We start from the raw sequence: 27588 nt of genomic DNA, 5'->3' as shown, positions 1-27588 counted from the left end.
CGCAGGAAGCTGAGGCTGCACTTACTGTTTCTGCCTTAGAATAGACAACAGCCCACCGGGGCTGTGACATGTCCCCCTGTGCGTCAGTGTGGTCACCATCACAAGGGCATACAAAGAACAAACAAGTTTGTTTCAGAGAGAGCCTGTCTGCAATGCGGAAAGAAAATCTTCATGCCTGTAAATAGTCTGTATAATGTTACATGATTTTTTTTAGCGTTTCCATGTGGTAAGGCCATTTGTCAATTACCTCCCTAGAGTTATAATTCACGGGCTTTTAGACCCCTTTGTCCTTGAGCATCATTTGTTGCTGCATTGCCTCAGTGAATTTATGAAAAATATCCACTAACTAGGTATAATTAAATTAAGATTATTCAGAAGGGCCTATTGCTAATCTTCCTTGTGTTAATTTGCAAGAATTTATTAACTGGAGCCTTTCAATTAAGAAAGAAAAGGCTAACTGGGAGCTTCAAGGGAGATAAGTCAGGCAGTCAGTAAAGAAAAGTTGAAGTGTACATGATAATTAGAAACTAACCCACTCCCCCCATGAGAGGGTTGGGACTGTGGGATTTTATCAATTCACTGTTCCATGGAAACCTCTGAATCTAACAAACCTCCAGCCATCAAGATTGTTCTCATTAGTTAAAGCTGCATAATTAGCTGTCACATTAAACTTATGTCCATGTTTAATAAACCCAAGTTACTATTAAAAAAAGACGTGAATCTTCTATGTAATTATTTGATTGAACTAATAAAGCCCGGGAAACGTAAAAAGGCTACAGTCTGCCTTGTAGCACTGTGTCTGAGAAATCTGTAAGGGGTTTGAAGATTTTGCTTGTCTGGAGTGATGTTTTAAGGCTGCTGGAAGGACATGCATGCATGTAAATGTAAGTCCCATGTCAATATAAATTAAAGTGTTTTTTTCATAACAGCAGCTGTTATGAACAACAGCATTTATACTGTTGGAAAATGTTCAGAAAGAAAACATGAATTGTGACTGAGGGTAATTTCATTCAAACAATAAAAGGCCAGTTACTGGAAATGTATCACCACAGCCAAAATCATAATGCTGCTGAAACAATTAGTGCCCAAAAGTTTTTGGTTTTCTTTTTTAAAATAACTTTACATATGATTTTTTATGAAGGCCGGGAGGGAATTAACACAGTGTCCCCATGCGGGGACCCCATTTAAAAAATGGGGTAATCAAAACTCTCAGTGTAATGACATGATCAATAACCTTCTTGTTGCAGCTGCCCATATCGGGGTTGGTATCAGCGGCCAGGAGGGGATGCAGGCAGTCTTGTCCAGTGACTTCTCCTTTGCACAGTTCCGTTACCTGCAGCGCCTGCTCTTGGTCCATGGCCGGTGGTCCTACATCCGCATGTGCAAGTTCCTCAAATACTTCTTCTATAAGAATTTTGCCTTCACGTTAGTGCATTTCTGGTATGGCTTCTTCTCTGGCTTCTCAGCACAGGTAGGTCCAGCTTCTGTTTTCTCATGGTCATGTCTAGCATTTTCAAGCAGAGTATGTGGAAACATTTTAAAAGGAAATAAACTAAGCCGTTCCCCCGACTCCACTGAATGGCACACTGGTCTGTCTTCTTCAGCGGTATGAGTATAAAGCAGATATTGTTGCCTTCATTGTGCTGCTGGTAGAGGACAGATGCCTGAGGACATTTAGGTGCATTATGAAGCACACAGATCCCTCGTGGGATTTTCAAAAGTGTTCAAATTGACTACAGCCATCAAACGAGGACACAGGTTACACAGAGGTCTGAACAGTTTGGTGCAGATCCAAGACCTGTGCTTGCCCTGTTAGCATATTAGAAGCAAACAGTTTAACCCCAGTTGTGCTTCAGCAGCTTGGGAGAGGAGCATATCACCTGCAGCAAAAATTCGGGTGGGCTGAAGGTGCAGGGGTGCAGGCAGGGCGGTCGCCATCCACCCCTGCCTGCTGGCTGCCTGGTGTGGGGCGGGGGGGTGATGGTGGTGGGGTGGATCCTGCTCTGGCTGCGGCCGGCAGTGGATGCTGAGCAAACAGGGCTAGTGTAATGTCATCCTTCCCCCATGTATTCCCACAGCTTATAGTGATGAGCTGTTTAGGGCTGCTGAGTTCGAGTCACCTTATACATTTCGTCTCAGTAGTATCTCAAACCAAGATGTTAGAGCATTTAACTGTGTATGCTTTCAAAGAGGTGGAAAAGGCAGCCTTTTGCTAACTTCATGCTCTGTTGTCTGGATTTTTTTTCAGACTGTCTATGATGAGTGGTTCATTACGCTTTACAATTTGGTATATACCTCCCTCCCGGTGCTTGGAATGAGCCTCTTTGATCAGGTACCGTTTCTAACACCACTTGGATTTTTTTATAGGGGTTTTATCTCCAGGCTCTTTGAGCTGGTTCCATGAAGCAAAAGCAGCTGACTTTTTGGCTAGCTATTGTGGTAGCCCCTGAAACAGTTTCCTGCCAGTAAGACCTGAGAGCACAAAAAAGGATGGACCAGGGAGGAGATGGGGTATTACCCTGATTTGGCCGGTGGGTTACAGTGTGTGATGAGACTTTTGGGCTAGGCTGTCGGTTACAGTAAAAGCTTGCCATTGCAACACTCCCCTGAAGTAGTCATATCTTACTAGCTGTGTTCCTGAAGCCTAAACTTTTTAACAACACACAAAACAATGAATGAACTAGTTCTCTGAAACCAGGTGTTCCAGGTTCAGCCTTTCTAGTGGAAGTCTTTCTGCAGTAATTTCAGATACTCATTTCTACCTCATTATTACTTTCGGCAAGACACAGGAGCAATAAAGCTCTTCCTATGTGCCTTTTACAAGTTAAATAAGTACTTGCTACACTGCAGTGGTTCACAGTGTTGAGCTCCAGATGCTTAGGGGACCCAAGTCAGCCAGCCTTGCCTGTTTGTGGACCCAGGGGAGGTATTTTCTATCCCTTAGCTTCCAGGCAACTCTCTGGAGGGCAGACCATGCAGTCTGCTTAAGTTGAAGCGTACCTTCTTTTTTTTTTGCAGCACTTGTCAGTTTTCTCAGCATAAGAAAGGTGAAATTCAACATGGAAAATATGTTTAGGTGACTTTGGGATATGGCATGCTAGTCAGCACAACTGACTGAATTGTGTGCTAAGCCTCTTCTCGTAGAAATGCATGGCACAGGGACACGGCGACCCTAAGTGGTCTTGTGTGGTCAGTTGAGCAGATGCCAGCAAATCTGACCATCTCATCTCTACTTTCAGGACGTGGATGATCGTTGGAGCATGCTATTTCCTCAGCTATATGTGCCTGGCCAGCAGAACCTGTATTTTAACAAAATAGTGTTTGTCAAGTGCATGATGCAAGGGATCTACAGTTCCCTCATTCTCTTCTTCATCCCCTATGGGGCCATGTACAATACAATGAGAAGTGATGGGAAGGCCATTGCTGACTACCAGTCCTTTGCACTGATGGCCCAGACCTGCTTACTGATTGTGGTGTCTGTACAGGTAAGGCATCCCAGGTAATATTTTTAGGAATTAGTTGTTGTTTTATGAAGGCAGCATCTGGAGGGCCACTTGGGATCTTGATAGCATTGTATTTGCTGCTGCACCTTGCATTCTTGGAAAAAAAAAAAAAAGTTTCTTGACACCAGGTTATTCTCCTCAGTTCAGCAGAACAACAGATTTGTATGTTATGAAAGAGCAAGGTGACAGGAAAGCAGAGTCTTTGCTTTGGGAAGTTTGCAGTCATAACAGACAAAACAGTTACGGCTGGGAATAGAGAAGGACTCATTCCAGTTTTATGGGACGGGTTTGAAGCACAGGACTGTCTATCTGCTGTCAAGCAGTTATTTATAGGGCCTCCATTATGGGGCTGTCTCTGTAGCCTGGCCCCACACATGATGCAGATGCTAGGCTTGCACCTGCTGGGAGAAGTAGTAGGCTTGGTGGTACAAAATTCAGATGGTACTAGCAGGATGAGAGAAACTTCTTAAAAGAAAACCAATCAACCACACATGCCTAGATAATTGATTCTGCTGTCTGGGATCTTGTAGGCTCCTTCTCCTGACTTCCAATGCTAGATCACAGCTTGGGGGTGGGGACATAAGCATGGATCATTTGAACTTAGTATCCTGTCTCCAGTACTGGCCACTGGTGAATGCTTGAGAAGAGGGCAACAACAGGGCAAACATACTAATGCTGCCTTGAATGGTCTCCTAGCATCCTATGATCTGTGGCTTGGTATTTCCTGAGACTTGAATGAATAACAGTCTCAGGGGCAGGTGTACAAAGCAGAGGACAAGCTGTGTTCAGCACAGATCTGCTAAATAATTAAGGCACTGACAATAGCTGTATTGCTCCATTCTTTCAGATTGGCTTGGACACCTCTTACTGGACAGTTGTGAACCAGTTCTTCATCTGGGGCAGCCTTTCCGTTTATTTTGCTATCACCTTCACCATGTACAGTGATGGCATGTACCTGATCTTCACAGCTTCTTTTCCCTTCATTGGTAAGCCCTGGGACAAATCTGGATTGCACTCAAAATGGGCATACTGCGGGGCTTAAATCTGTCAAGTATTTCTAGTACATGTTATTGCCTCTCTGGAGGCAGTAACAGTATATTGATTGCTTTTTCTACAAGAAATGCCAGGGTATTTCTGAGGGCTGCTGGGAATGCTTATTTTGAATCTCATCCATTGAAGCGAACGTGTGCCACGTTCATAAGAGCGCACATTCACATGCAGCCACAGGAATGGTCCTTTAAATAAACCTACTGAGCTCGCTGGAATGCTGCTCTTTTATATTCTGTTTCCAGGTGTCCAATTCTTACAGATATCTAGGAGTGTTTTGTTTGCAGAAGGATGCATGTTCTTTTGTAAATAGCTTAACATATTGTTATAGGAAAGTATAGAAGTACAACATCCAGTTAGACATGAGAAAAACGTCATGTGATTATGATGAGCCTTCAGCCAGGTTAAATGGCAAATTCCCAGCCAAAAAAATTCCAGAAATGACCAAGTCTTTGGAGTTACTCTACATAACAGATTCCTGAGCATATGCAAAAAGTGAAGGATAACATAAAAAGGAGTCCATTTCCTGAGACTTTAACCAGGAGGAAGATAAAAGCTTATCAAAGTAATTTAAATGTTTTTAATAGCTCTGTGCATCCATAGCCAATATTAATACAGCATTGTTGTGAGACTCTACTTCTGAAATCCCAACACTTTTCGTTTCAAGTCTCAGTTTGGTGTATTAATCAATGCCTTTATTTCTCGACGAATTGTTAAGCCAAGACTTGTTCTGCCCATCTTCACGTCAATACCAAGGTGCTTGGCCATTTTAGAAATATTTGAGATGCAGGTCAGTTGTTGCAACATATTTTCCAAGCAGATGGTCACATCCACTGTAAGATGGCTTTTAGTATCAAAAATGCCGAGTGAGAGAAGAGTGTCAGTTCAACTTCCAAAGACAGGTGGTAACTCACTTGCCAGGGATATCTCTATCTGCTGCTCTGTTGGTACTACGTAGGTCAAATTAGCCACAATGCTGAGGGCCACTTAAAAAGGTCTCAGTCTGAAACCATTTTTAAGGAAAGTGTTTCTAGTCTGGACTCAGACAACTTGTTTACTTTAATTTCAGTGGAGTTGTATTACAGCAGAATTGGGCCAACTGAAAAGAAAACATTCAGCAACTTTACTGCCAACAACAGCATCATTAAGCCCTGTAATGAGGGTTTTGCAGACTGTTTGTTCTATCTTACATTCCTTCAGTTTTGGAGGAGCCAGAAGTAAGCACTTTGGTTTAAAAGAAGGTGGCAGTGTTACGCCAGCACATGGCAGTTGCTCTGCCAATACACCCATCAGGCTATGTTGTCCATGCAGACACCCAGAGCAACACATGCTCCTCTAGTAGAGGGCTGTGATCCTACAGTCTGCTGGGCAGAGTCAGTACTCCATGTGCTTCAGGAAATGGTGCTGGTAAGAAAATTCCTCCTTTTGCGTGGGAGTTCTAGCAAAAGGTGAGAGGGCTGGACTGCTGCTGAAGAAGGTGCCCTGAACATTTATACCAATCCTTTGCAGTGATTTGACTCTTTGTAAAGAGATGAAGCATTCGCTCTGACATTCTTGTCTCCCTGAGTTGTTGCTGCCATTGTGTCTGGACGTTGAATTTTTCTTTACTCATCCCAGACAGTGGCATTGGTATTGCTGTCCTCTCTACAGCAAGCTGACTTCACTGTTGGAGATGGTGTCTGCTTTGTATTTTGGTCTGTTTGCCAAGTGCTTCGGAATCACAGAGAGTGAAATGTACAGGTGAATGATGGTGAGAGATGCTGCTGTTACGGTTTTAATCATGCTTTTGTTTTTCAGGTACAGCTCGAAACACTCTCAGCCAACCAAACGTGTGGCTAGCAATCTTCCTCAGCATCACCCTCTGTGTGCTGCCTGTAGTTGGCTTTCGATTCCTGAAGGCTCAGTTAAAGCCAACTCCCAGCGATAAAGTAAGGAGATACCTTATTAAGCCAGAAATACTGCTTACTACCACCTAAGCTTACCGTGGAGCCATATTGCATGGGCTTGGCGTTGCTCAGAGCATATGTCCCTGTAGGTGCAAGTGCTGCCATCTGTCTGTCCCTTGGTCCCTTGAGAAGGAGGACTGAAGTTGGGTTTTGGCACAGTTCAAACCATCTGCAGCTGGGGCCAAGGCTGAGATTATTTAGATGTGGATTAGACTGCACTGGAGCAAGGAAGTTGCACTATTGTTAGGTGCAGGGTTTAAGTGCTGTGGCTCAGTGGCAACGCAACGGCGGATTCCTCCTGCCCCGCTGCTGTACAGTTTCTAGCCTGGCAGTCCGCAGACCTTCACCCTCCACCCAGGCGTACGTGTTTGCTGGGGATTTTTTTACTTCGTTTGTAGCCAAAGGTTATACACCCCCTCGGAAACCAGCTGCCCTCCCATCCCCAGGAATACGAAGATAAGGCCACTTGGGCAAGGAGAGGCTGGGAGAGGTGGAGGGGGCAGAAAGTGCACAGCTCACCGCAGCCCACGGGCTTCTCCAGAACACCAGCATAAACTCAGCTCCCCGGGCTCGCTTTCAAAGAGGAGCATCTGCTAAATGCTGCTGCCACCTGGTGCTCCCTGACTCTTCCTGCACGGAGCTGCGAGAAACAAGTGTCTGTGAGGGCAGCCCCAGGGGCACGCACCTCAGTGCTCCTCAGGGGAGCCCTGATCATCCTTGAGGTGTCTGTCAAGCTCCCTAGGTGCTCCAGGACTGATGGAGAATGAGCGAAGGGGAATTCTCAGCCCTTGCAGAGGGGCTAGGTGGGTGCTAGAGATGACTGCTAGGATGTAAGGTCCTCAGGACACAGAAGCAGTTTGGGTGTGTAAAAATGAGCTGAGTTTACCCTTCAGCTGATTAGAAGTCCGACACAGCTGTGGCCCAGAATCCCAGCCTCAGTGCTTGGGTTGGGCATCTCTCTAATGCAAAATCACTTTATTTTTCTAGCTCCTCTGAGAAGTGAGTTGTCAGGGGAGAGGAGTGTTTGGGTTTCCTGCTGTACAGATATAGCCACTTGGCAGTATGAGAGGAACTTAAATACAGACCTGATGCTTAGAGAGGCCAAGTACCTACAGCTGCCACTGTCCCAAGCAGGAATGACATCGATCCAGTGGCTGGGGATTCTGATGAGCCGCTGGCACTCAGTACTGGCCTCCTGCCTTTGACAGCCCCTTTCTGAAAAGACGCTTGTCCACAGATGATCTCGGTGGCCACAGGGGAGCAGAGAGCCCACTACCTACAAATAAAGTGCATTGTTTCATTCCCTTCTGCCAAGGAATATGGGAATCTGTTGATCACCATTCTCATCACAATGAGCTTTTACATACTGGAGATCCCCTTTACTAGTCTGTTTTCTAGATTAAGTAGGCCACTTTTTAAATGTTTCCTTATTTGTTTTCTGGACTTTTGTCTATCGTTGAGATGACTTCCACATTTTGGGTTATTTGACTGAAGTGCCTAAAAATGCTGAGATGCCCCAACTAAGGCATCACAGAGCTGTGAGGAACAATACAGTGAAATCATGCCCTCCCATCACTTACAGATGACGCTCCCATTAACCCCTTTTAGAATAAGGTTGCATTTTCCTTGTAGGAGGCTGCCAACCTATGCTGCCAGTTCAGTTCCTGCTCTGCAACCCCTCCAGCCACCCCCCTGTTTTGTCAATCATTTTTGGCTTTGGACCCCTGCTTCTGTTTCCCTTTCTTTGCTTCTCTTTTACTTTCCTTGTGAATAATGATGCACTTCCCACTTCTTCCATTTTGTTTTCTGATTTCAGGTCCTGCTCAAGATCAAAGAAGCCAAAAAGCGTCCACCTCCACCGTCACCCAAGAGACGCCTGCGTCGGACCAGCACCCGCCGCTCCGGCTACGCCTTCTCCCATCAGCACGGCTTTGGAGCACTCATTATGTCTGGGAGAAATATGCGGCCAAAATCACCTTTTGCCACGACAGGAACATTTTCACCAAATAGTGACAAACATAAACACAAAGGACTGTAAAAAAAAACAAACAAAAAACCAAAAAAAAACAACAACAAAGCAAACCAAAGTAAAGGGCTGTCAGGAGAGGAGGCTGTGCTCCCTGCAAAGCGCCAAGCCAGTGGCTGCCCAGATCTCTGCCCTCTGGGCTACGAAATCAAGGACTTGGGTCTTTCCTTTCACCCATGTGCATGCTCTGACTTCAGCTGCTCCTTCAAAGAGGTGTGCTGCTTCCAGGGAAGGTGGGCAGGGTGAATTAGAGCTGGTGTATGATATCCCAGAGGGCCTCCCTGGAACAAGAGAGAACATGCTGCGGGAGGCATCTCCGCTCCCTGAGGTTGTTCGTAATGCTATTATTTTTTTTTTCCCTCCCTTTAACTACATACCTCAGAGCAAAGAGAAGTCCAGGCTGAGGAAAAGGCTGAATTGATGATGTCTTTCTCATTTGCATGCCTTTGTTTCTGTCATGAGTCCACTCTGGGCCGTATTACTGGGGTGACAGTATTGACCCCAGGTGTGCCTTCGGTCCAGCCACACAATCCCCAAATCCCCAATCTTTGTAATATGTGTAATTCTGTAGCCTTTTGACTGTACACAGGCACTTTGGAAAGAATGAGTTGGAAATAACCTCCTTCCAAAATAATGGTTAATCCAGTTTCTCAAGAGGTGGCCAGTGCCCAAACACCGCCTTCTACCTGCATCTGCAGTCGGGAAGTGCTGCAAGCTCAGAGAAACCCTTAGCTGGTCAAGGGACAAGGACTTGACATTCATCAGCCTGCTCTGTTCTATCTGCATTGCAAATCTGCTCTTGTAAAAGATCATTGTCGTCAGAGCCCTCTCAGGTTTTGTAGCTGGGCACCAGCCATTTCATTTAGACTTAAAATAAAAGGGCAGAAGAAGCTTAAGCTCCCATACGGATCAAGCTCCCATACGGCCATAAAATCTGGCCCTGAGAAGCCCATGTCATGGTTAGGGCTCATCTGACCTGCCAGCACCAGGTGTCTCTCCCACCATAACAGACTGAGGCACACGCACATCTGACTCGATGGAGATCACACAAGCAGTATCAGAGGCAGAGATGCTATTTCACAACTAGTGCAGGGTGTCCTGCCCTTTACTCCACCGGTGCTGTTGCTCAGTGTAAGGGATGAAGCATGACCTGGTAGCTCCCTCACCCTCCCTGAGGGGTGGTGTGGTCAAGTTTCAGAGGAATTTAGTGAGGGCCCAGGAGCTTCTGCAGAATTTCTCTCTGCTGGCTAATATTTTGTTTGGGAAGAGTTCATCTGCCAACCATGAGCTGCAGAGAGCTGAAAATCCTATCAGTCTGACTGCCAGCAGAGGGACCTAAGATGCACAGATGCAGCCGAAGACATGGTGATCCTGAGGGACTGGGATTTGCTCACTGTTTTGTTAGACCAGCTCCATAATCAGTGGGGTTACTGGGTAGAAGGCCAGCGTGGCAGCATCAGAGTCTGTCCTGCCAGCACTGCTGAGCTGTCTAAACGGCGCTTTTTTTGTGCAGTGGACTAAGCAGTGTTGGCTGTTTCATTTTTTTCAGCTCCTTTACACAAATTTAGACTCTTTCCTTTTTTTGAATTGGATTTTTTTGCACAGTAACCATCTGGTATTTGTTGAGAGCTCTCTGACTTCAGTCTCTGAGCTATCTGTGGAGGCAATGTATGATGGCAACAGGGCAGCCATGTCCCCATTTCATCCGGTCTGTGTATACCACCTTGCTGCCTGTGTTCCCAGTTTCAGCAGTTACTGTGTGAGATTGTTTAAGCTTTAATAAAAAGGTTTCATCTCCCTGGGTTTAACTCGGCACAGAGAAGAACTTTCTGTTGCACCTGCTGCTTTGGGAGGCTTGTTGCAAACTGTGCTATTAAATTTCAGAATGGCCAGTGCAAAAGTAGAGCTGGGACAGGATCCAGACTTCAGCAGCTAGGAGATGCTTGCTAGGGAAGGAGCAAATTCTAATCCGCTGATCTCCCCTGCAAGGAGATACCTAAGTAAAGTGAGAGCCTGCACACTGACTGAGGAAACCGTTGTGATATTTAGTGCTTGTCACAGCCCTTTGATTTACCATTCCCTTTGCAGAGACAATCATGGCTTTCTGGTGAGGATTATGTCTTTCACAGCCTCTCTGGGGCTAGAGGGAAAAGAATTTATGCAGGTAAGCAGACATCCCCACGCTACCCAGACCGGTCTGTGGACCTACAGTCCTGTCAAAGCTGGTACTTAGCATGTAATGCAGCAGGATATAATGCAGAGCAGCAGAGATGCAGAACTTTTGCTGACAGAGCAAGGCCACTCTGAGACTGTGTCGCTCTTCTCATATGGTTTATGTGCAAAGCACTCACCTTCTGGCTGAAGGGGATTTGCAAATGCTGCATAGCATGTGCAGGGGATAATAAAGCTGTTGGTGAACTTGCACCAGATACAAATATTTCAGTGGTTTGACAAGATCAGCATTCGAAATGTATCAGCTGGCAGTGATGTCTGTCCTACATCACTCCTGATTTTGTAATTATTTTTTTTTTTTAAAAATAAAAAGACAATATTGGGATGACCAGTTCCTTGCCACTCTGATAATTGAACAAAGGAGTTTATAACCAGGTGTGTATGTCATTCCTGGACTTTCTAAAGCGGGAGGACGGTCTGTGGGCAGATGGATCTGAGCTGATAGCCCTTTTCATACCCTATCCCGATTTGGGAGACAATCGAATTCCCGAACTTTGGATGCAGCAGGGATATTTTTACTAAGAAACTTAAGAGGAAACGTCAGACATCCTTAGAAGGAGGACGCCAACTCCCGGGGGGGGGGGAGCGGGCGGGCAGCGCCGAGATCCCGCCCCGCCGACCGGCTGTAAACAGAGGAGCGCAGCGGAGCCGGAGGCTGGTAAGGGGCGGCGGCGGGGGCGGCGGGCGGCGGGCGGCGGCGTTCGCCGCCGCCCGCCGCCGCCGCCCCCGCCGCCGCCTGTGGAAGGGGGACTTTGTCCGTGGCAGAGCGGGCAGCCCTGTGGGTGAGGGGTGGGAGGGTCGGTATTTCTCGTGTGCGCCGTCTCCCGGGGAAGGTGGGGGGTTGTGTGTGTGTGTGTGTGTGTGTGTGTGTGTCATCGGTCTGAAGATGATAATTTAGTCTTTTATGAAGCTGTTGGATTTGATAGATGTATAAAATATTAATCCTTCAAATGTGTTTTGGGTCCATCCTCCCCCCTCCCCCCCCCACCCCACCCCCCCCCCCCCCCCTCCGTCTCATTATTCCATGCTGTAGAGCTTCATGGTTTGAACACTCTGTTCTGCTGTAGCAACTAAACACCAGCCCACTGGGCAGCAGTTTCAGGATTAAGAATGATAACGCTTTGATGATAAGCAGTGATGATGTGGTAACCTTTCTCACACTGTAGCAGAGGAGGGCTTAGAGCATCTTCTCTCTCCCCTGAATCCAACAGGGTGACTTGGAGCAACCTCTGCCACTAGTAGTGTGGGGCATCAGGTGCTTTTGGGCAGGGGCACCTCAAGGCTGTTCTACATGGCTAACTGCAGCACCTGGATTCCTGCTAGGCTGCCCCATGGCTCTCACTTTATCCGTGTGCGTCCACACAACTCTTTTCCACTGACCTGTAGTCTGGATGTCATTACTCATGAGCGGCTCTTATGGAATGGGAGAGTGAAGGACCACTGCATGCTTGTCCTAGGTTCTCCAACTGGAGTGATCCTCAACAAAGTCTGTTTTAAGAAAGGAGCTGTCTGAATAATGACCCATGCTAATTACCAGCTGGGAACAAAAAACAGGAGTGAGGGACCTCTTGAATATCTGTTGGCAGAGGTGCTGTGTTCTATGATCTTGTCAGACCACTGATAAAACTTCATCCTAAACCCATCCATTCCAGCTGGAAAGCTTCCTCTTCTGATGGTTGATTTTTTTTTTCCCTCCCCCTCTAATTTTCAACCTAAATGTGTTCACAGTGCATTTATTCTCGTGTTGTCGTGCCAGCATTATCCTTTTGCTTCAGCAGTTTTGTTTGTCTCCTGTGATATATTTAGAGAGCAATCCTATCCGCTCTCTGCCTACATTTGGCTAGGCTAAACAAGCCAGGCTCTTAAGTTTCTTCTTGTTTGATAGGTTTTCTCTTTCCCCCAGGCCCTTTCTGCACCTGTTCATTTGAGTTTATCATTTTTAAATGCGGGTGACCAGAATTTTTTTTGTATGATGCTCCTGTCATCAAGTGCCTGTACAATAGCAGTGGTATATCACTGCCTTGTCTAGACTGCATTTACTTTTCTTACAGCCTCATCATTTCTGTGACCCCTAACGCAGCTTTAGTGTTTTTTCCCCCTAACTTTACTTCTGCATAGGGACAATTGTTAGCTAAATTGTGTTAGCTAAATAAATACCTCTCTGGTAATGTGGGGAGGAAGTCATCATAGCGTAAGTTTGCGCATGTTGATGCTTTAAACTGGTGTCTTGTCCTCAGGGGCAAGCTTTTTCCATGGGGGCTGGCAAGGGGTTTTTACTACATCTACTTAAGTGTTGGCCGATGTTAACATGCTGGAGCGAGGGAGCTGTCATTCCTCCCAGCAAAGGCGAGTTCCCAGCCTCAGCTCCCTCTCTGGGAGCCACCTCTAGCCCTGTCCCAGTGATGGGGGACTGGGTTGCTGCAGGGGTGGATGTGATGCTGGGCTCAGAAGAAGAGCACAGGGCCCTGCAGCCCAGGCTTGATTTGCGAATGCTTCTGGCCATAGCTGCAGCTCAGCTGCTCTTCAGTTTTTCCAAAGCTAGTCTTCTGCTGCCCTACTTTTTATAATTCACTCAGAAGTAGAGAGTGTTTTTCTCTGCCTGCCTGGCACTCTGGAGGAGCAACCTCCCTCCTGTCACTCCCAGCTTGAAGGGAAATGGTTTTCATAGTCCCCGTCTCTCTCCCCAGCCTGCCTCTGCTGCTGGGTGGAGCTGGCTGTACTGAGCTGTCAGCTCCCTGCCTTTCTGCACAACGCTGACCCCTCTGCCAGACTTTTCAGCTATAAATGGATCTGGCCTTTTCCAACACCCCCCGCCCCCAGCCCCCCCGCCACCCCTGACACGAAGAGATGTTGCGGGAAATCGGAACCAGGCCAGGCTTCCTCTGAATTAGGAAAACATACGATCCAACCACTGGCTTTTTGTAGGTTCTCTGGAAGCATCGTGCCCGGCTTTGGGGGAGCTGTCTGTGCCCCGGTGAGGGCTGTGCTGCTGAATGGCTTGTTTGCACTGCGACAGTGGTTATTCCCAGACCCGAATGCAAAGCTGGGGCAGACCTATAGGTGCTATCTCCAGCCCCATGCATCACCCTACAAACAAAGCACTGTCTAATCTCAGTGTTGTGTCTCAAGGGAAGGCAAATGTTTTTGTTACTGACTGCATCCTGCTTCCCCATCCGTATTAGGCACTTAATAAAAGAAGCCTGGCTTTTGTACATAGTGAACAACGCTGTTTGCCTCCCTTAACTTTGGGATTTATGGCAGAGATCCCGGGATCTTTTAAGCTTTATTGCATTCTCCCTCCCCTGAGAGTCAGGGAGGATCAGTATCTTCTCATTCAGCAGGTAGCTGAGGCCTGAAATATGCAGACCAAGGTGACTCAGGGAGTCAATAGCTGCCCTGAATTTTAAACTGAAGTCCTTTGTGTCATCTGGAGTAGAGTGCTACCTTCTATCAGCCCCACAGGCATCCAGGCCATTCATTCCATGTACAGTACAGGTCTGTATTTAGAAAACTAATTTGTACTCTCATGTTGAAAAATTGTAGTCTGAAAGTCTCCTAGTTTCTGTGCTTCATAGAAGCTGCTGGGCCAGGTTCCAGTCTGGTGACCTTTCGCTGGCAGCAGTGGGTTTGCGTCCTTTGGGCTTAGATAGCAACACCTAGAGCAGCTGCTTCAGAGGCTTCCTTACCTCCTGGCAAGCGTCCCTCAAAAACCTTCAGGCTGTGGATAAGGGAACACAGAATATTCAAAAGGTGCAAGCCTGGTTTATGTTTGCCTGTATTCTGCCTGCAGTTCTGCTTCTGGTTCAGTTTTTGCTGTGGCAGCAGATGCTGTCTGACACTTTTTCCTGTGCAGGATGCCTGGTATCCTGAGTTTTCTTTACTCGGTGAATTGGTTTTGTTGCCTTTTCAATGGGTTGGTGGAGCTGTTGGCTGGGCAGTGTTCAATGGGCAATGTGCAGGACATATATCTGTTCTCTTTTTATGTGAGCTGGAGAATGTAATATCCCAGACCAGGATATTACATAGGGGTTATGGTTCACTGAAACCTCCTTTCTGTCTTTCTGCTGGGATTGCAGGCGATATTTTGTGTGACACAGACGAAGGATAGATGAAGTGCCTCCTTCACCCCTCCTCATGCCATCAAGCTGCTGTGTGGCAATGGTACCTTTGGGCTCTGGGAATAAATGAAATTAAGATATTGTGTGTAGCTGTAGCTGCCTGATGCTCTTTCCTGTGGTAAGCTCTGCTGAAGCTGGGCCAGGCATCAGACCCTGATGGTTTGACAGCTCAACTTGGAGTCCTTCAGGGTAAACTTGGCTGGGAGAAGTTTTTCTGCTTGCTGTATCCCTCCCAGATGTTCAGGGAGGCTGGTTACCCCAGCTCTGCTTGGCTTTACGCAATCTGCCTTCCACTGAACACTTAATTCCCAGTTCTTCACCAAAGCCCTGGGCACATAGCTGGGTGTTTCCTGAGATTTGTTGGCTATAGGTCTCTGTTCCTCTGTTTCTGGAATGTGAAGCCTGGTTGGGGTTTTGCTTGTGGTATCTGCTGCTCATCCAAAGTCCACATGTTCTCCCCCTCCTCTTCCCATTCCTTTTTGTGCTTGCCTGGACTGGGAATATTGGTTTCTACAATTCACATCTGTTGTGCCTGGGGTGGGTATTTCCTGAGCATCTTTGTAGTCCTTAAGCCTTGCCCTGGAGTCTGCACTTTCGACTGAGTCCTCAGAGGAGCTGTGGATGGGAGTGTGTGTCTGTCACACAGCACTGACAGATTCTTTTAGGGATCCTTGGCAGAATGATGGCACTAAATCATAGTTACAATTAAAGCTTTATTTTCTTAACAGGTTCCTGCGTACCAGGAACATTAAGGCCAGCAGGGAGGGGAAGAGGAAATCAGTTTGGTTTGTCTACTTGGTGCACAGGGCCTTCAGGGCCTGATAATGAGGAGAAGGGAAGGAATATGTCACCTGCTCAGTCACGGAGAATGGCTGCTCGCCTCATAAAATGGCGTTAGTTGTGCTAACCACATTGCCAGGGATTGGGAGCAGGGGAACTGGTCACAGTGTCCTCCTCAGGACTGCTCCTGTCTGAACAGTCTCCCCATGGACAGCTCTTGGGCTGCTGTCACAAATGTTCTGCTGACAGCAGTATCTGTCTGGCACAACCTGTAAAGGCTGCTGTTGGAGTACACTGCCTTAGGATGCTTTCAACCTCTCTGCTAGTTCAACTGCTTTGCAGAAAACCATGCATTATAGTGGTGGTGGCTCCTGGGTGACTTGTTCACGTCCTTCACGAGAAGGCTGATTTCACAATGGGTGGTTCAAACTGCACCCGGATCCTCCACAGGTGCCAGGGCAAGATGCTGTTTCAGACAGTGGTGCGTGAATGCAAATTGTTGTGCTGCTAATTTCATCCCAGCAATGGGATGTGGAGAGTGGCCATCCTACTGCTGTAATGGTTGTGCTACCATGTACGCAGCATTGAGACTGTGCCTGGCAAAGCCTGTGGACTATCTGGTACAGCTGTCTACCTGTGCAAGGTCCTGTGTCAGCACAAGTTCAGGTGCAGATCATGAGTTTTAGAGCTCCACAGATCCTCCACACCATCAAGCCATGGTGGGATACCCCACTGAGATGGAGCATTCCTGGTCACTGTGCTTAGAGCACTCCTTATCAAATGCCATGCTTTGCAGTACATCAAAGCTCTGGTGCCTGCAGTGCCTGGGTCCCATGGGCATCTCTGTGGAACAAATGCTGGGCAACACATATAGCTATGGTTTGGAAGACGGAGCATCGACTGTAATTTTCTGATGAATCTAAGTTAGTCAGGGTAGTTGGTTTGAAAACTGCCTGAGGAATTACAGGAGTGTCTTGCAGAACTGCTGATAAATGCCACAATTTTATGCATGCAATGGTGATTTGTGAACAGTTCTCACTGCCCACAAGAAGCCCTTTGGAGTCACTGTGGATCGTTAATCTGAGCACATCAGCTTAATGTTCATCTGTAGCCAAAAAGGCAGACCTCATACTGGAAATAAAGAATAAATCAAAAAATGCTGGTGTATGTTCTTGTATACTTAGGTAATACAGTCATGTTGTGCCTGCATCTTGAGTACCACATACAGTCTGGTCACCCTCTCTCAAAAAGAGTGGCATAGACCTGGACATGATACAGAAAAGGGGAATGAGGATGATTAAGGCACTGGGATAGCTTCTGTAGCAAGAGAGATTAAACAGGGAAAAGTAGATGATAGTGGCAAAGAGTAAAGGCCTGTAAAATAGTATACAGTGGGAAGATGTTGAGTAAGGAATGACCTTACTCAACTTTGCCCAGAGGAAGCATGCCCAGCAAAATTATTTATTGGGCAGGAGGTTAAGGAAGTCCTTTTTCAACACAGTTGATTTGCAGAACATGTTGCTACGAGATGGCATGAAGGCTGAAAATACACACAGATTCCAAAAGGAACCAGACACCTCGATCGGAGAGATGTGTTTCAGTGGCTGTTGAACATGGTGGTCAGCGTGCAACCTCCAGCTCTAAAAGTTTCTTGACTGCTGATTGTTGCAGATTGGAAAAGTGTGGCCTTAGGAGAGATCACTCCATACTCTGTGATACGTATATGCCAGTGCCAAAATGTCAAGGATAGGGGAATAGACCAGAGGAATTCTTGGTGTGACCCAATATGGTGGTTCTTGTTACCAGAACGTGCTGAAACAGTGGTTGAAAATTAACTAATTTGGTTTTGAGCACTTCTGGTCCAATGGCTCTCCTGTGGGAGTTACGCACAGGTCACCACAGATTTTCTTATACCTTTTGTTAGCGAATCTGAAAGCACTTACAGGAGAAAGGGACTGGTGCAGGCATAGCCCACCAGCTCAGTGTGCCAGGCACTGTTGTGGTTGTTGCAGAGTATGCCAGTTCAATGACTACTGCCCAGCCAGCCAGGTGAGAAGCCCGGCGTTAGCTGTCTCGTTCTATGTTTGCTCCCCCTTGGCTTCTGATTAGGATCTGGACTATGCCCTAGTGGAAAAAAATCTGGATTCTTAGAGCCTCGTCTTCATATAACTGTGGGTGTTACTGATATCCATCCAAATGTCTCGTCCTACGGAGAGGGGAAAGAGCAGGCTATTGTGAATTCTATTGTGAATTCCTCTATCCTTTCCAAGTCTGATGTTGCAATTTCCTTCACAGTCTAAGTAGCAAAATGTCTCCAGTCTCCCTCCGCTGAGAACTGGGAAAGGCGGAAGCTGCACTGCCTTGGAAAGTCTATTTGTTGATAATAGAGTGCCTTAGATGCTCATTTTAGGAGCAATAGCAGGAGCCACTGTTATTTGCCACTCACCCCATTGCAAACTTACCAAACCAATGTTTTTTGTCATGGAAGCTGGCTGAGGCTGTAAAGCAACCAGACAGTAATGGACTTAGGATTTTTGTCTGCCATTCAGCTTGCTGCAGGGGGATTCTTAACTGCAGAAGTCTGATCATGGTATTGCAGTGAGATTGTGGGAACACTGGCCTCAGAATCAAGTCAGAATTTTACCTCTGCCTTGTTCCTTGAACCCAAATCTGTACACTCACAAGCTCGAATGTTTGTGCCTCTTTCAGTGGGATGGATAAAGAGTTTAAAGCCCCTGTTAGTGCTGCCCAATTCCCTGCTCCCTGCAAAGAAAAAATTCTCCTGGCAGCCTCAGGCTGTTTTTAAACGAGACAAATGCCCAGGGTGCCTGTCTGCCAGAGCCCCCAGCCTGTACACCGAGTCCCTTTTTAGCACGCTTCTCCGCGCAGCTATATGTGGCTCCAGTTCTTTGCTCTGGGAACGTGACCTCATCGTTGTTTTGGTATTTCCAGTGATTCAGCCCAGTCCGGGGTAGGGAGGAGTCATTCCTGGTGCAGGCTGACAGGGTGTTTGTGCGTTGCTGGAATTCCAGAGCAGTGCAGCCCCAGCCCTTCCGCTGCCTTGACATCTCTGCTGAGGTTGGGCTGGTGCATTGCATTCCTGCCTCGCAGATGGCCTGGACACAGCTGGTACAGAGACTGAAGCTCCTGCTTTTGGGGGTAATGGGGATCCCTGTCTTTGCAGTGTATCTGCCGTGGTGAGGCTGAAGAAAGCTAACGTGCAGTGGCTTGAATGCCTGGGAGAGCCACAAGGAGTCTCTGCTTTATGGGTGGAAGAAGAGTCTCACAGAATGCTCACTACTGTTCACAGACTGCCAGCATCCCGTAATGAAGTTAACTTTACAACATCTGCAGCAACGTGGTAAGTCTTATGATCCTTATTCCACAGGGGGAAAACCGAGGCACTGAAGAGGGAGGTGGTCTGCTTGAGGTTTTAGGCAGCTGAGCTGGAAAAGTAAACTCCTGTGAAGTGGTGCTGCCTGTGCCTCTCCTGTAATGGCTAGATTCCTCCAGTGAACGATGAACATGGGCAGTGGGTCAGACTGAGGTGGAGCAGTACTTATAGGGAATCATGGAATCATAAAATCATAGAATGATTTGGGTTGGAAGGAACATTAAAGATCATCTAGTTCCAACCCCCCTGCCTTGGGCAGGGATGCCTTCTGCCAGAAGAGCGGCTCCCAAACTTGAGACGAGGCCAGGCTGTACAGATTGCTAAACCACATTTTCTGTGGGTATCGCTTCCCACCATGTCTCCAGGGGTGGTCAGAAAGCACAGGAGAGAGCTTCTAGATAGGGTTCCCCTGCCAAGGTCAATGCTCATGCTCCTGGGAGGCTGAGGATGCTGCAGGGCTGTCACTTGTGCCTTGACAGGATTGCTCTTGCTGCAATGTGGTAAGCCTTATTGCAGCCTTGATCTAAGCACTCTCAACTGCCTCTTTTGAGCCTGTGTTGTTGTGAATCGTTTTTAAACCATTTGGGATCACCTGGTGGTTAGCCATTCCCTGGCTGAGACTAGTTTGGCTGCAGAAGCAACTTGGTAGAAGATACGGCTTCAGCATTGTCTTGCTTAGCAGTGAACCAGCTTTTCAGTATAGTCGCTTCACCCCAGGAGGGTTCTGTCCTGGTTTGTCACTATGCAAGAATAAGTCATGAAGGCTCATCATGTTGGAGAAGCAGCCCCCTGCCTGGAGCCCTCTTGCCCGTGTTGATGAACCCTTGGCGATGAAGTCCTGGCCGTATTTTGTCTCAGACAGGCCTGGGGAGCTGCACCTTGTACCAGATTCGCTGTTACATTGGGAAGTTTTCCCTTTCTCTTGTGCAAGGCTAGCTCAATGCCAGGAGGGTTGCCTCACACCAAGGTCAGCTGGGCTGGGCTGTGGTGGAGAACCTCTGCACTGCCGAGGGGGAAAGCATACAGCGCCTTCCTCATTGCAGGCACTGTCAGCCCAGGGAAAGGATATCGTCATTTGCAGGAATGGGGAGTTTTAACTCCAATAGCCTTGCTTTCCCAGTTGTGTGGAGGGGTTGCCGCTCTACCAGCAGTTTGCTGGAGAGAGGAGGCAATAGATAATACAACCTGGCTGCTCTCATTAACAGGGAGCATTTCAAGCTGGTTTGATGCCCAGCTCACTTCACCTCTCTGGTAGTCATCACCAGGACATACACCTATTACTTTGGGGTCCCTCTGCTCTCCTTGAAGCTAGGTTTTTAATAGCACTCACTGATGACCTTGCCCAAGTCAACTGTTTTCACACTTTTTCTTTTGAGGATAGGCAGTATTTTTTCAAAGGAGGTCCCCCCAGCCTCTACAGAGCAGACCTCAGTTGCTTCAGAACTACATGAACTCCCCGTCCTCTGTCACCAGTTGCACCCAGAGGTCACTGGCATGAGCTATATGTCTGTCTGGCACCAGGCTTACTGAAAATAGGCTATGCCCTCTGTGGTATGCATCCTGAAACAGCTCCTTCTCAGCCTCTTGCTGAGGTCTTTCAGTGCTCGTTTAATGGGCAGTGGCCGAAACCTGCAAAATCTCTCTACTGCTGGTTCCAATTGTGGGCACAATGGAGGCAAAGCCCCCAAACCTTTTGACACATTGCTTCTTTGCCAAGCTAGTCCCTATCCTCCATCTTCCTCACTTGGTGTAAATCCAGTTGCAATACAACTTGCAAGTTACCCCAACATGGCAAGGAAAGAAGAATCCTAGCAAGAGGTGCCAAAGGCAGTGAACTGGAGAGAGAGAGTAAGTCCCAACAATGTGGAGCCCTGAGCGTGGGGAGAGTGCCTGGACAACAGGAATGGGCTCCTGCACCATGAGCTGGTCACACACACAGATGGAGCAATGCTCTGATCAACCTTCCTCCCAGGCGTGATGGGCTGCTGCAGCACTGTGCACCAGAGAAGGTGTGGGCCTGGGGCTGTCCCAGGTGAGGCGTAGGATGGAAAATTGTATAGGTTTGCATTACATGCTGTGTGTGGAGCTGTAGGAGCTGCTAGAGAGTGTGAGTTGGGGGGGTCTCCCCAGGCTAGTGGTCACTTCACCCCACAGCCTCCCCTCACAGGCAGCTGCCCTCCCACCCCCCTGCCTTAGCAGGCAGACCGTGGAGTCAGCCCACACAGCCCCATCATGCTCGCTTCTTTCTGAGCTTGCTGTAAATGGCTCTCTGTAACACGAGCTGCATTTCTGCCATAGTCCTCTCCAGAGTGCATCTGTATTTACACTGGGGCTTTCATTAGCAATCTGGCCCTTGCATTGCCAGCAGCCTGCAGCCCTCGCTTTTCTCTCCTGCCCACATGCTCTGTGAGTGAGACCAGCACCCTGGCACCGCTGTGCCCGAGGAGAGGCAGGTGACTGGCAGCTGGAGGAATCCCTGAGCCAGCTCCTATCTGGAAGAAGTGCCTTGTCATGTTGCCTCTCGTCTGTCATTCTGCAGCAACAGGGGAGCTGCCTGCAGAGACTCCCCAAAGCATGGCTCGCTGATCCCTGAGCTGACGTGGGGACAAGCTGGTTTTGCTTTGGATTATCACTGGCTCTGCATGCTATATTCTTCCTGCTGCTCTCATACCATTGCTGCTGAACCCGGCTTCCAGCTGCAGTGAGCTGAGCCCATGATCTGGAGTGATTGCATCTGGCAAGGTAGGAGCTGATCCCTTCCATTTGTTCTGCTAAAAGTAATGTGCCCAGTCCTGCCCCTGCCTGGAGAGCATGCTTCCATTAGTAGTGTGTATGTGGGTTTATTTTGCATTGTTCTGTAGCTCTGATGAACAGTGAGTATGCTGCTCAGGCTGTAGCCTCTATTACATGGAAAGAAAATTCATATATCTATTTTCTTTTTACCTTCACACTGGAAAATCAAACTCTGGCTCCCTTTCTACTCCAGGATGGTGTGCTGGTGCTCCAGAGCCTGTCTGTCTTCTCTGTTCTCGTGCAGCATCCTGTGCATGTTCTGCACGTTATGTCACCTGCTTCTGCAGGAGATGTGAAAGTAGGGAGCAGTCTGAATGTGTCTTGGGAGAAAGGGGAGGGAGAAGAAACTCACAGAAGACAAAAATTAAGGAAGTTCAATAGGCACAGAAGTGGCTTTAGAGAAGTTATTTTTACCTCAGAAAATTAGACAGGGGAAGAGACTCCTTTCCCTGGATAGTCTCAAAAGGGTTGTTGTTGTTTTTTTTTCCTTCAGTCCCTTTGGGCAAGCTGTTTTGATATGTAAAAGCCTGAGGCTGCTGTTGTCCGTAGGGCTGAAGGAGAGTCAGTCTTGTTAGTCCGGTGCCTTCCTTCCAGTGAACCTCACTGGTATCTAATGCTCTACCTTCCACCGCCACTGCACACCTTTACTGGAGCTGTGTAGGGAAACGATGTGATGACCAAGACACCCTGCTCCTGATGGATTTCCCTGGAGTAGCCAAGGACAGATAAAATAGGAGGGCGGCAGCACTTTCTTCTGACCTAGCTGGTCTTTAGGCACAACAGTTCCCTTTTTAGTCCACAGCAGCTGGGATGTGCCTGCCCCTGTGCACACAGCCGTCCATCATCCCCAAGCTTGCTCTACCTGGGCTTCCCTCCCATGTAGACTAGAGTCTCCTAAACAGGACAGACAAGGATATCAAGCCTTCTGCAGGTGGTGGTTCACTTCTGAGAACTAGGCCAAACAAACCATGTTTCAGGGCTCCCCTATATTCCTAGTTGCTAAGCTGTGAGGAGGGAGGGGGGTCCTCTAACTTTCCCTCCATAGCATACCCTGCTGTGCTGCCAGTGGGTGTATAAATAGTGCCCACAGTATACTATTTTGGTGACAAGCTCTTCCCAGGATTCATCCAAAGAGTTATGTGAGCAAGTGTTAAAAATAACACCAAGCCCTGCCCAAATGCTGGCATCGTTTCATTCAAAGTGTTGGGAATCTTCCATAGAGAGCAGCCTTGGACCCTTGGGAGGGAGCAGCAGGAGGGGGTCCAGCAGGGCTCCCCATGTTTTCCTCTTCTTGCTGCCCTGCTGACCACAGGGGATGCTGACGCTTGGGTTCAGCAGATGTGCTGGTCATGAAGAGGATGTGAGACTTTCACTTCTAATTAGGTTATTTGCTACTGAGCTTTCCCTGTATGTTCTCAGTATTATCGCTAGGTCTAATGAGAGGCACATGAATTCCAGGACGGGTTAACCTGAGCTTTAATCTAGCCTGCTGCCAGGTCCCTGCCAGTGGCCAGAGCTAGCTGCTTCCCTAAAAAGTTATGGGCTGTAGCAACGGCATATGGAGGGATTCTGGCCCTGTGTTAGGTTTATCCCAAGGACTGGTAGCTGGAGATAAGTTTAATTGTGGAAGGCATATCAAATCTGTATGTTGAATTAACAGCTATAGGTCTAGACATTCTTGCTATCCACATAAACACAAAAGTTATTCCAAAATTGTGCCCTTTTCATGGTGTGGTCAGTGCCTATAACTGAAAACCGGACCACACTGCAGAGATTGCTGGGGAGCCATGCTCCTTGGGCTGTGTAGCCAGTGCAGGATGCATCATCCCACTGCGGAGCTGGAAGCTGCAGTTTGTTTCCCTCAGGCTGGGTTTCGCCTGGTGTTGGTCAAGTCCTATGCTAGGTATGCAGTTCATCTGCTCTCATGCTGCTGCAGCTTCAGCCCCTGCTGTGTGCTGCAAAACAGGAGACCCCACTAGAAAGCAGCAGACCCTGCTGAGTACTTGTGTTCAGTGTATGGAGCCTAGAGCTCACAGAAAGGCTTCTCGGAGGGCTCATGCTCATAGAAGCCCCATCTGAAGACAGAGATGCTCCTTCCTGCAGGTAGATGATGTGGCTCCACTCTTGCCTGGTCTAACATGGGATGAAGGAGAAGTTACCATGTGGGACTGGCGCACCCATTACTGTTACATGGCTTAATACAGAGCCTTGCACACAGAAGAGGAGGGAAAGAGCTAAGATGTCTCCTGGCTGCGAACCTGGGGAGAATACTTGGGCTTACCTAGTTGCTCAGAGTTGAAAGCAGCAGTGTCATGGACAGGGGAGACCACGCTTCTCTTTCAGATGCTGGGGTTCAGGACTACAGCATTAATTCCCCTCTATAGCTCCTTGGCCTCCACGTTTGCGCCCCCAGATACATCTGCGCTAGTTTCTGGCTTTGTACAGGGAGGGCCAGATGCTTCTGCAATCTCTGAGTACTTTACTTTCAGAAGGGCTGGATTTATTTTGAGCTGATACAGAAAGTTGCTGTGAAAGCAGCAGATGTGCAAAAATTGCTAAAAAGGTCACAAGACCTCTTTGGCGCTCCATGCTTCACCTTCTCTGATAATGGGATTCCTAATTCTGGCAGATGTTCCCAGGGATGGAGAGCAGGTCCTCTTAAAACATCATGACTGAGAGTTTTCTCTGGCTGTTGCCCTGAGAATGAGTGAGAGCAGAGCAGGCACTCATCTTCTGGCTTGGAGTGTTGCACCTCACATGCTCAGCCCTTGCTAGCCTTCCTCCCTGTATCACCATTTAGCTGGTCTTCTCTTTTCCTTGCTGTGTGTTGGAGGGCACACGCAGGGTTTGTGCACTAGACAGAGTACTTTCTTAAGTGTGTATTGAAAGCACAGACTTCAGAATTGTCCAGAGATGGAAACATGTCATGGAGATGAAAAGCATGTTTCTGGTTTTCCAGGAACATGCTCTGGGCAATCAGTCCTTCATCAGGGGCTTCCTGCTCCTCCGTTCCTCTGCTCCTTCCCGCTCCTTTCCCATGTCCAGCCAACAGAGTAGCTCTCTGAGTCATCATCGTTGCTGCTTATTAGGCCTGAGCCAAGGCTCTGTGTATCATCATACATTACAGAGCTTCTGAGGGCTCTTTCAGGGCCCTTTCCACCCTGGCATGCTCTTGTTCCCCTGATAGGAATGTTTCTGGGGTGCATGGGGACACAAGACCTTGTTTGTTGCCTTTAAGCACCTCTTCACTGGATGTTTCCCAAGAGTCTTCTGTGTGGTGCCAGAGCCTCAGACCATGGTTTCCAGCTGTTCCTGAAGTGCTGAGATGTCTCCATGGGGAGCCCTGAAGAGCAGTGTGTCCCAGCTTCATATGAGGTTGAGCCCTGTTTCAGTCTGTCCAACACAATCTAAGCTTGGCGTGTTTGTCAGGCATCTCCTGTGACCTGCTTTGACTTTGTGGCCTGCCTCTGCCAGCTTTTATTTTCTATTTTAAAGAACATGGCAGGATTTTCTCCCACGCACGGATCCCCTTTATCCCTATAGCATTTCCTTCACCGTGGGTCTTTCTCCAGCCTGAGCAAAATCGTTGCAGGCAGCCAGCAGGCATGTACTTCCCAGTTCTCCCTCTGTATGCTTGCCTCCGTATGGGATGGCTGCCTGTTGGCTGAACATGTCTTTTGGAGGAGGTGGACTTTGCACAACTGGCTGCACAGCAGCTAGGTGCTGCAGATCAGACTCTTTGCGCCAATTAAACATACACCAATAAGCACATACAGCCAAAAGGTTGTTTAATCATGGGCTGACCTGTCATGGAGACTTCGAGTACAGCTGACTGATGATCCAGGACAGCCTGCTCTATTAGATGGGAAGAGGTTAATAATAACCAGAGAGAAACTTAGAAGGGTTCTCAGCTGTGGTCAAGGATCATCTTCAATAAGACTGAATTCATGAGAAAAAGTTTCTCCACTGTGGTGGGTGAAAGGAGGATGAATCCACTGGCTGAAAGCTGGTGCTAAGCATATTCCATTTAGGAAGAAAACAAAAAAGGAGTCTGTTTTTAACAGCCAGGTGGATTAGCTACCAGATCAGCTGGCATGGGATGCTTTTCCACTCTCAGGCTGTTCCTGTAGAGTGTCTTGGCTGTGTCTTTATAGGAGTGTGTTTCTGCTTCTCTGGGTATTCTGCCTCACAAAGTAAACTGCTCTGAGCTTTTAATCTGCATTAGAGGCTTCCAGCTCCTCTGAGTCAAACAGAAATCATACAAGAATAAGACCTCCAGAAGCTGTAGAATTACATCTCCCTGACTCAGGCATAGTGGACTCGGGCTATGCCATTCCTTTTGTTTCTTCATCTCTCTAGAAGCTCGCAGTGACTGGGACATTATCTGCTGCATCCTGCTTCTTAGATCCCTCTATCGGTATCTCCTGATGCCATGGCACTCTGGGTTGGCCAAGATCCTAAGATGGGCATCTCTTCAGCAGCAAAGCCAGAAAAATAAATTTCCAATTTCTGACACTAAGGGGCTGTGAAAATTAATAGGGATGCATGCCTCTAAATAAGTAAAGCAAAGAGCTTTTAAAAAAAAGACAAGACATGCCAAATGTTAAGAAAACCAGTCTTACCTCCTGACTACTGTGCTTTTTTGGTGGAATAATGAACGGCTACTCTTGTCTGTTACACCTTATGTCTAACCTAAACTTCCCTGGCTGCCCCTCAGGGACCTTATTCCTGTTGTTGAGGGTATGGAGAACAGCTTATTCACTTGCCCTTGGCAGCAGCCTTTTACACATTTCAGAATGGCTTTCATGTACCCCCTGGTTTTCTACAGAGAACTAACCCGCTTGCTTTGCAGTTTAGTCCTTCCTGGTTTTCCTTGCTGTCTTTGAACTCGCACCAGTTTGTCCATATAGAACATGTCCGTGAGGCATGTGCCAGCATTGGGCAGAGAGGAAGGATTACTCCACATCTTGCATATGACATGCCTATTCACAGCCCTACATACTGTTTGTCTGCTTCAGAGCAAAATGCCCCTATTACTCAAGTTCAGCCTGTGATCTACAGTAACCACAGATCCCTTCTGAATGAGCAGGTCACGAGTGATGATTATGGGTGGGGATGTGCAATCTGTGCTGTGTGAGGTGTCATGGTGATGATTATAATTTATGTCACTTTGCTGTTTATGTATAGACCTTATCCTTTCAGCTAACAGTATCAGTACGGTAGACAATACGGGTGACAAGTGAAAAACTGCTCCATCTGAGAGCCAGCAGGTTAAACGCAGAAGTGGTGAAGTGGTGAACAGGGTCTCCAGGATTTAGTTACAAGCCTGCATTACAGAGGCTTTTTAGCAGAAGTTTTCGGTAGTCCTGTTTCCTCTCCCCTTTGCAGATTTTCTAGGTGCCTACTGGGATGTGGGTGCTCAGGAGCACAGGCAGTCTCTTGGGTGGCACTAGAGTCCTGCCAATATTGTGCTGTAGCATTGGTGCTAGTGGGTGGGTTTTCAGTGTCCCTTCAATAGTCCCTTTTAATCATAGAGTGCTTTGCAGAAGCACAAGCTATCTAGACATTGCTTTATTTGCCACTAAAGCATAGCCAGCTGGGGCAGGTAACACTGCAGAGCAGCACTGCATGTCCAGTTTGGGTGGTAAATGGAGAAACTTAGAGGAAAAAAATAAGTGTAAACAACCATAATTAATATCACATGTCTCTAATAAATCAGCTGTTGGTTATGAGCTCCCTGGGCTTCGTT

The 27588-nt window shown here is 47.6% G+C and overlaps 2 protein-coding genes across 6 annotated transcripts in view; both read left to right on the top strand.

Moving 5' to 3' along the window:
* The window catches only part of LOC126036146 (phospholipid-transporting ATPase FetA-like), a 75843-nt gene extending 64761 nt beyond the window's left edge, over positions 1 to 11082 (top strand). The window contains exons 23-28 of one of the 2 annotated variants that reach the window (XM_049795557.1): positions 1248 to 1471; positions 2249 to 2332; positions 3240 to 3485; positions 4351 to 4489; positions 6348 to 6478; positions 8313 to 11082. In XM_049795557.1, coding sequence (XP_049651514.1) covers positions 1248 to 1471; positions 2249 to 2332; positions 3240 to 3485; positions 4351 to 4489; positions 6348 to 6478; positions 8313 to 8534 — 1046 coding nt within the window. In that variant the 3' untranslated portion in view covers positions 8535 to 11082. Of the gene's footprint in view, positions 1 to 1247; positions 1472 to 2248; positions 2333 to 3239; positions 3486 to 4350; positions 4490 to 6347; positions 6479 to 8312 lie in introns of those variants that run through there. The other variant, XM_049795558.1, reaches the window with a different exon arrangement.
* A 985-nt stretch (positions 11083 to 12067) lies between these two features.
* RUSC2 (RUN and SH3 domain containing 2) overlaps positions 12068 to 27588 on the top strand; it is a 61290-nt gene continuing 45769 nt past the window's right edge. For 3 of the 4 annotated variants that reach the window (XM_049795596.1, XM_049795602.1, XM_049795603.1), the window contains exon 1: positions 18503 to 19013. The gene's annotated coding sequence lies outside the window, so the exon portion shown is untranslated. Of the gene's footprint in view, positions 12311 to 18502; positions 19014 to 27588 lie in introns of those variants that run through there. The other variant, XM_049795597.1, reaches the window with a different exon arrangement.

The sequence above is a fragment of the Accipiter gentilis genome, chromosome Z (genome assembly GCF_929443795.1).
Source record: "Accipiter gentilis chromosome Z, bAccGen1.1, whole genome shotgun sequence".
Lineage (NCBI taxonomy): Eukaryota > Metazoa > Chordata > Aves > Accipitriformes > Accipitridae > Astur > Astur gentilis.
This window is presented reverse-complemented; position numbering and strand designations above follow the sequence as displayed.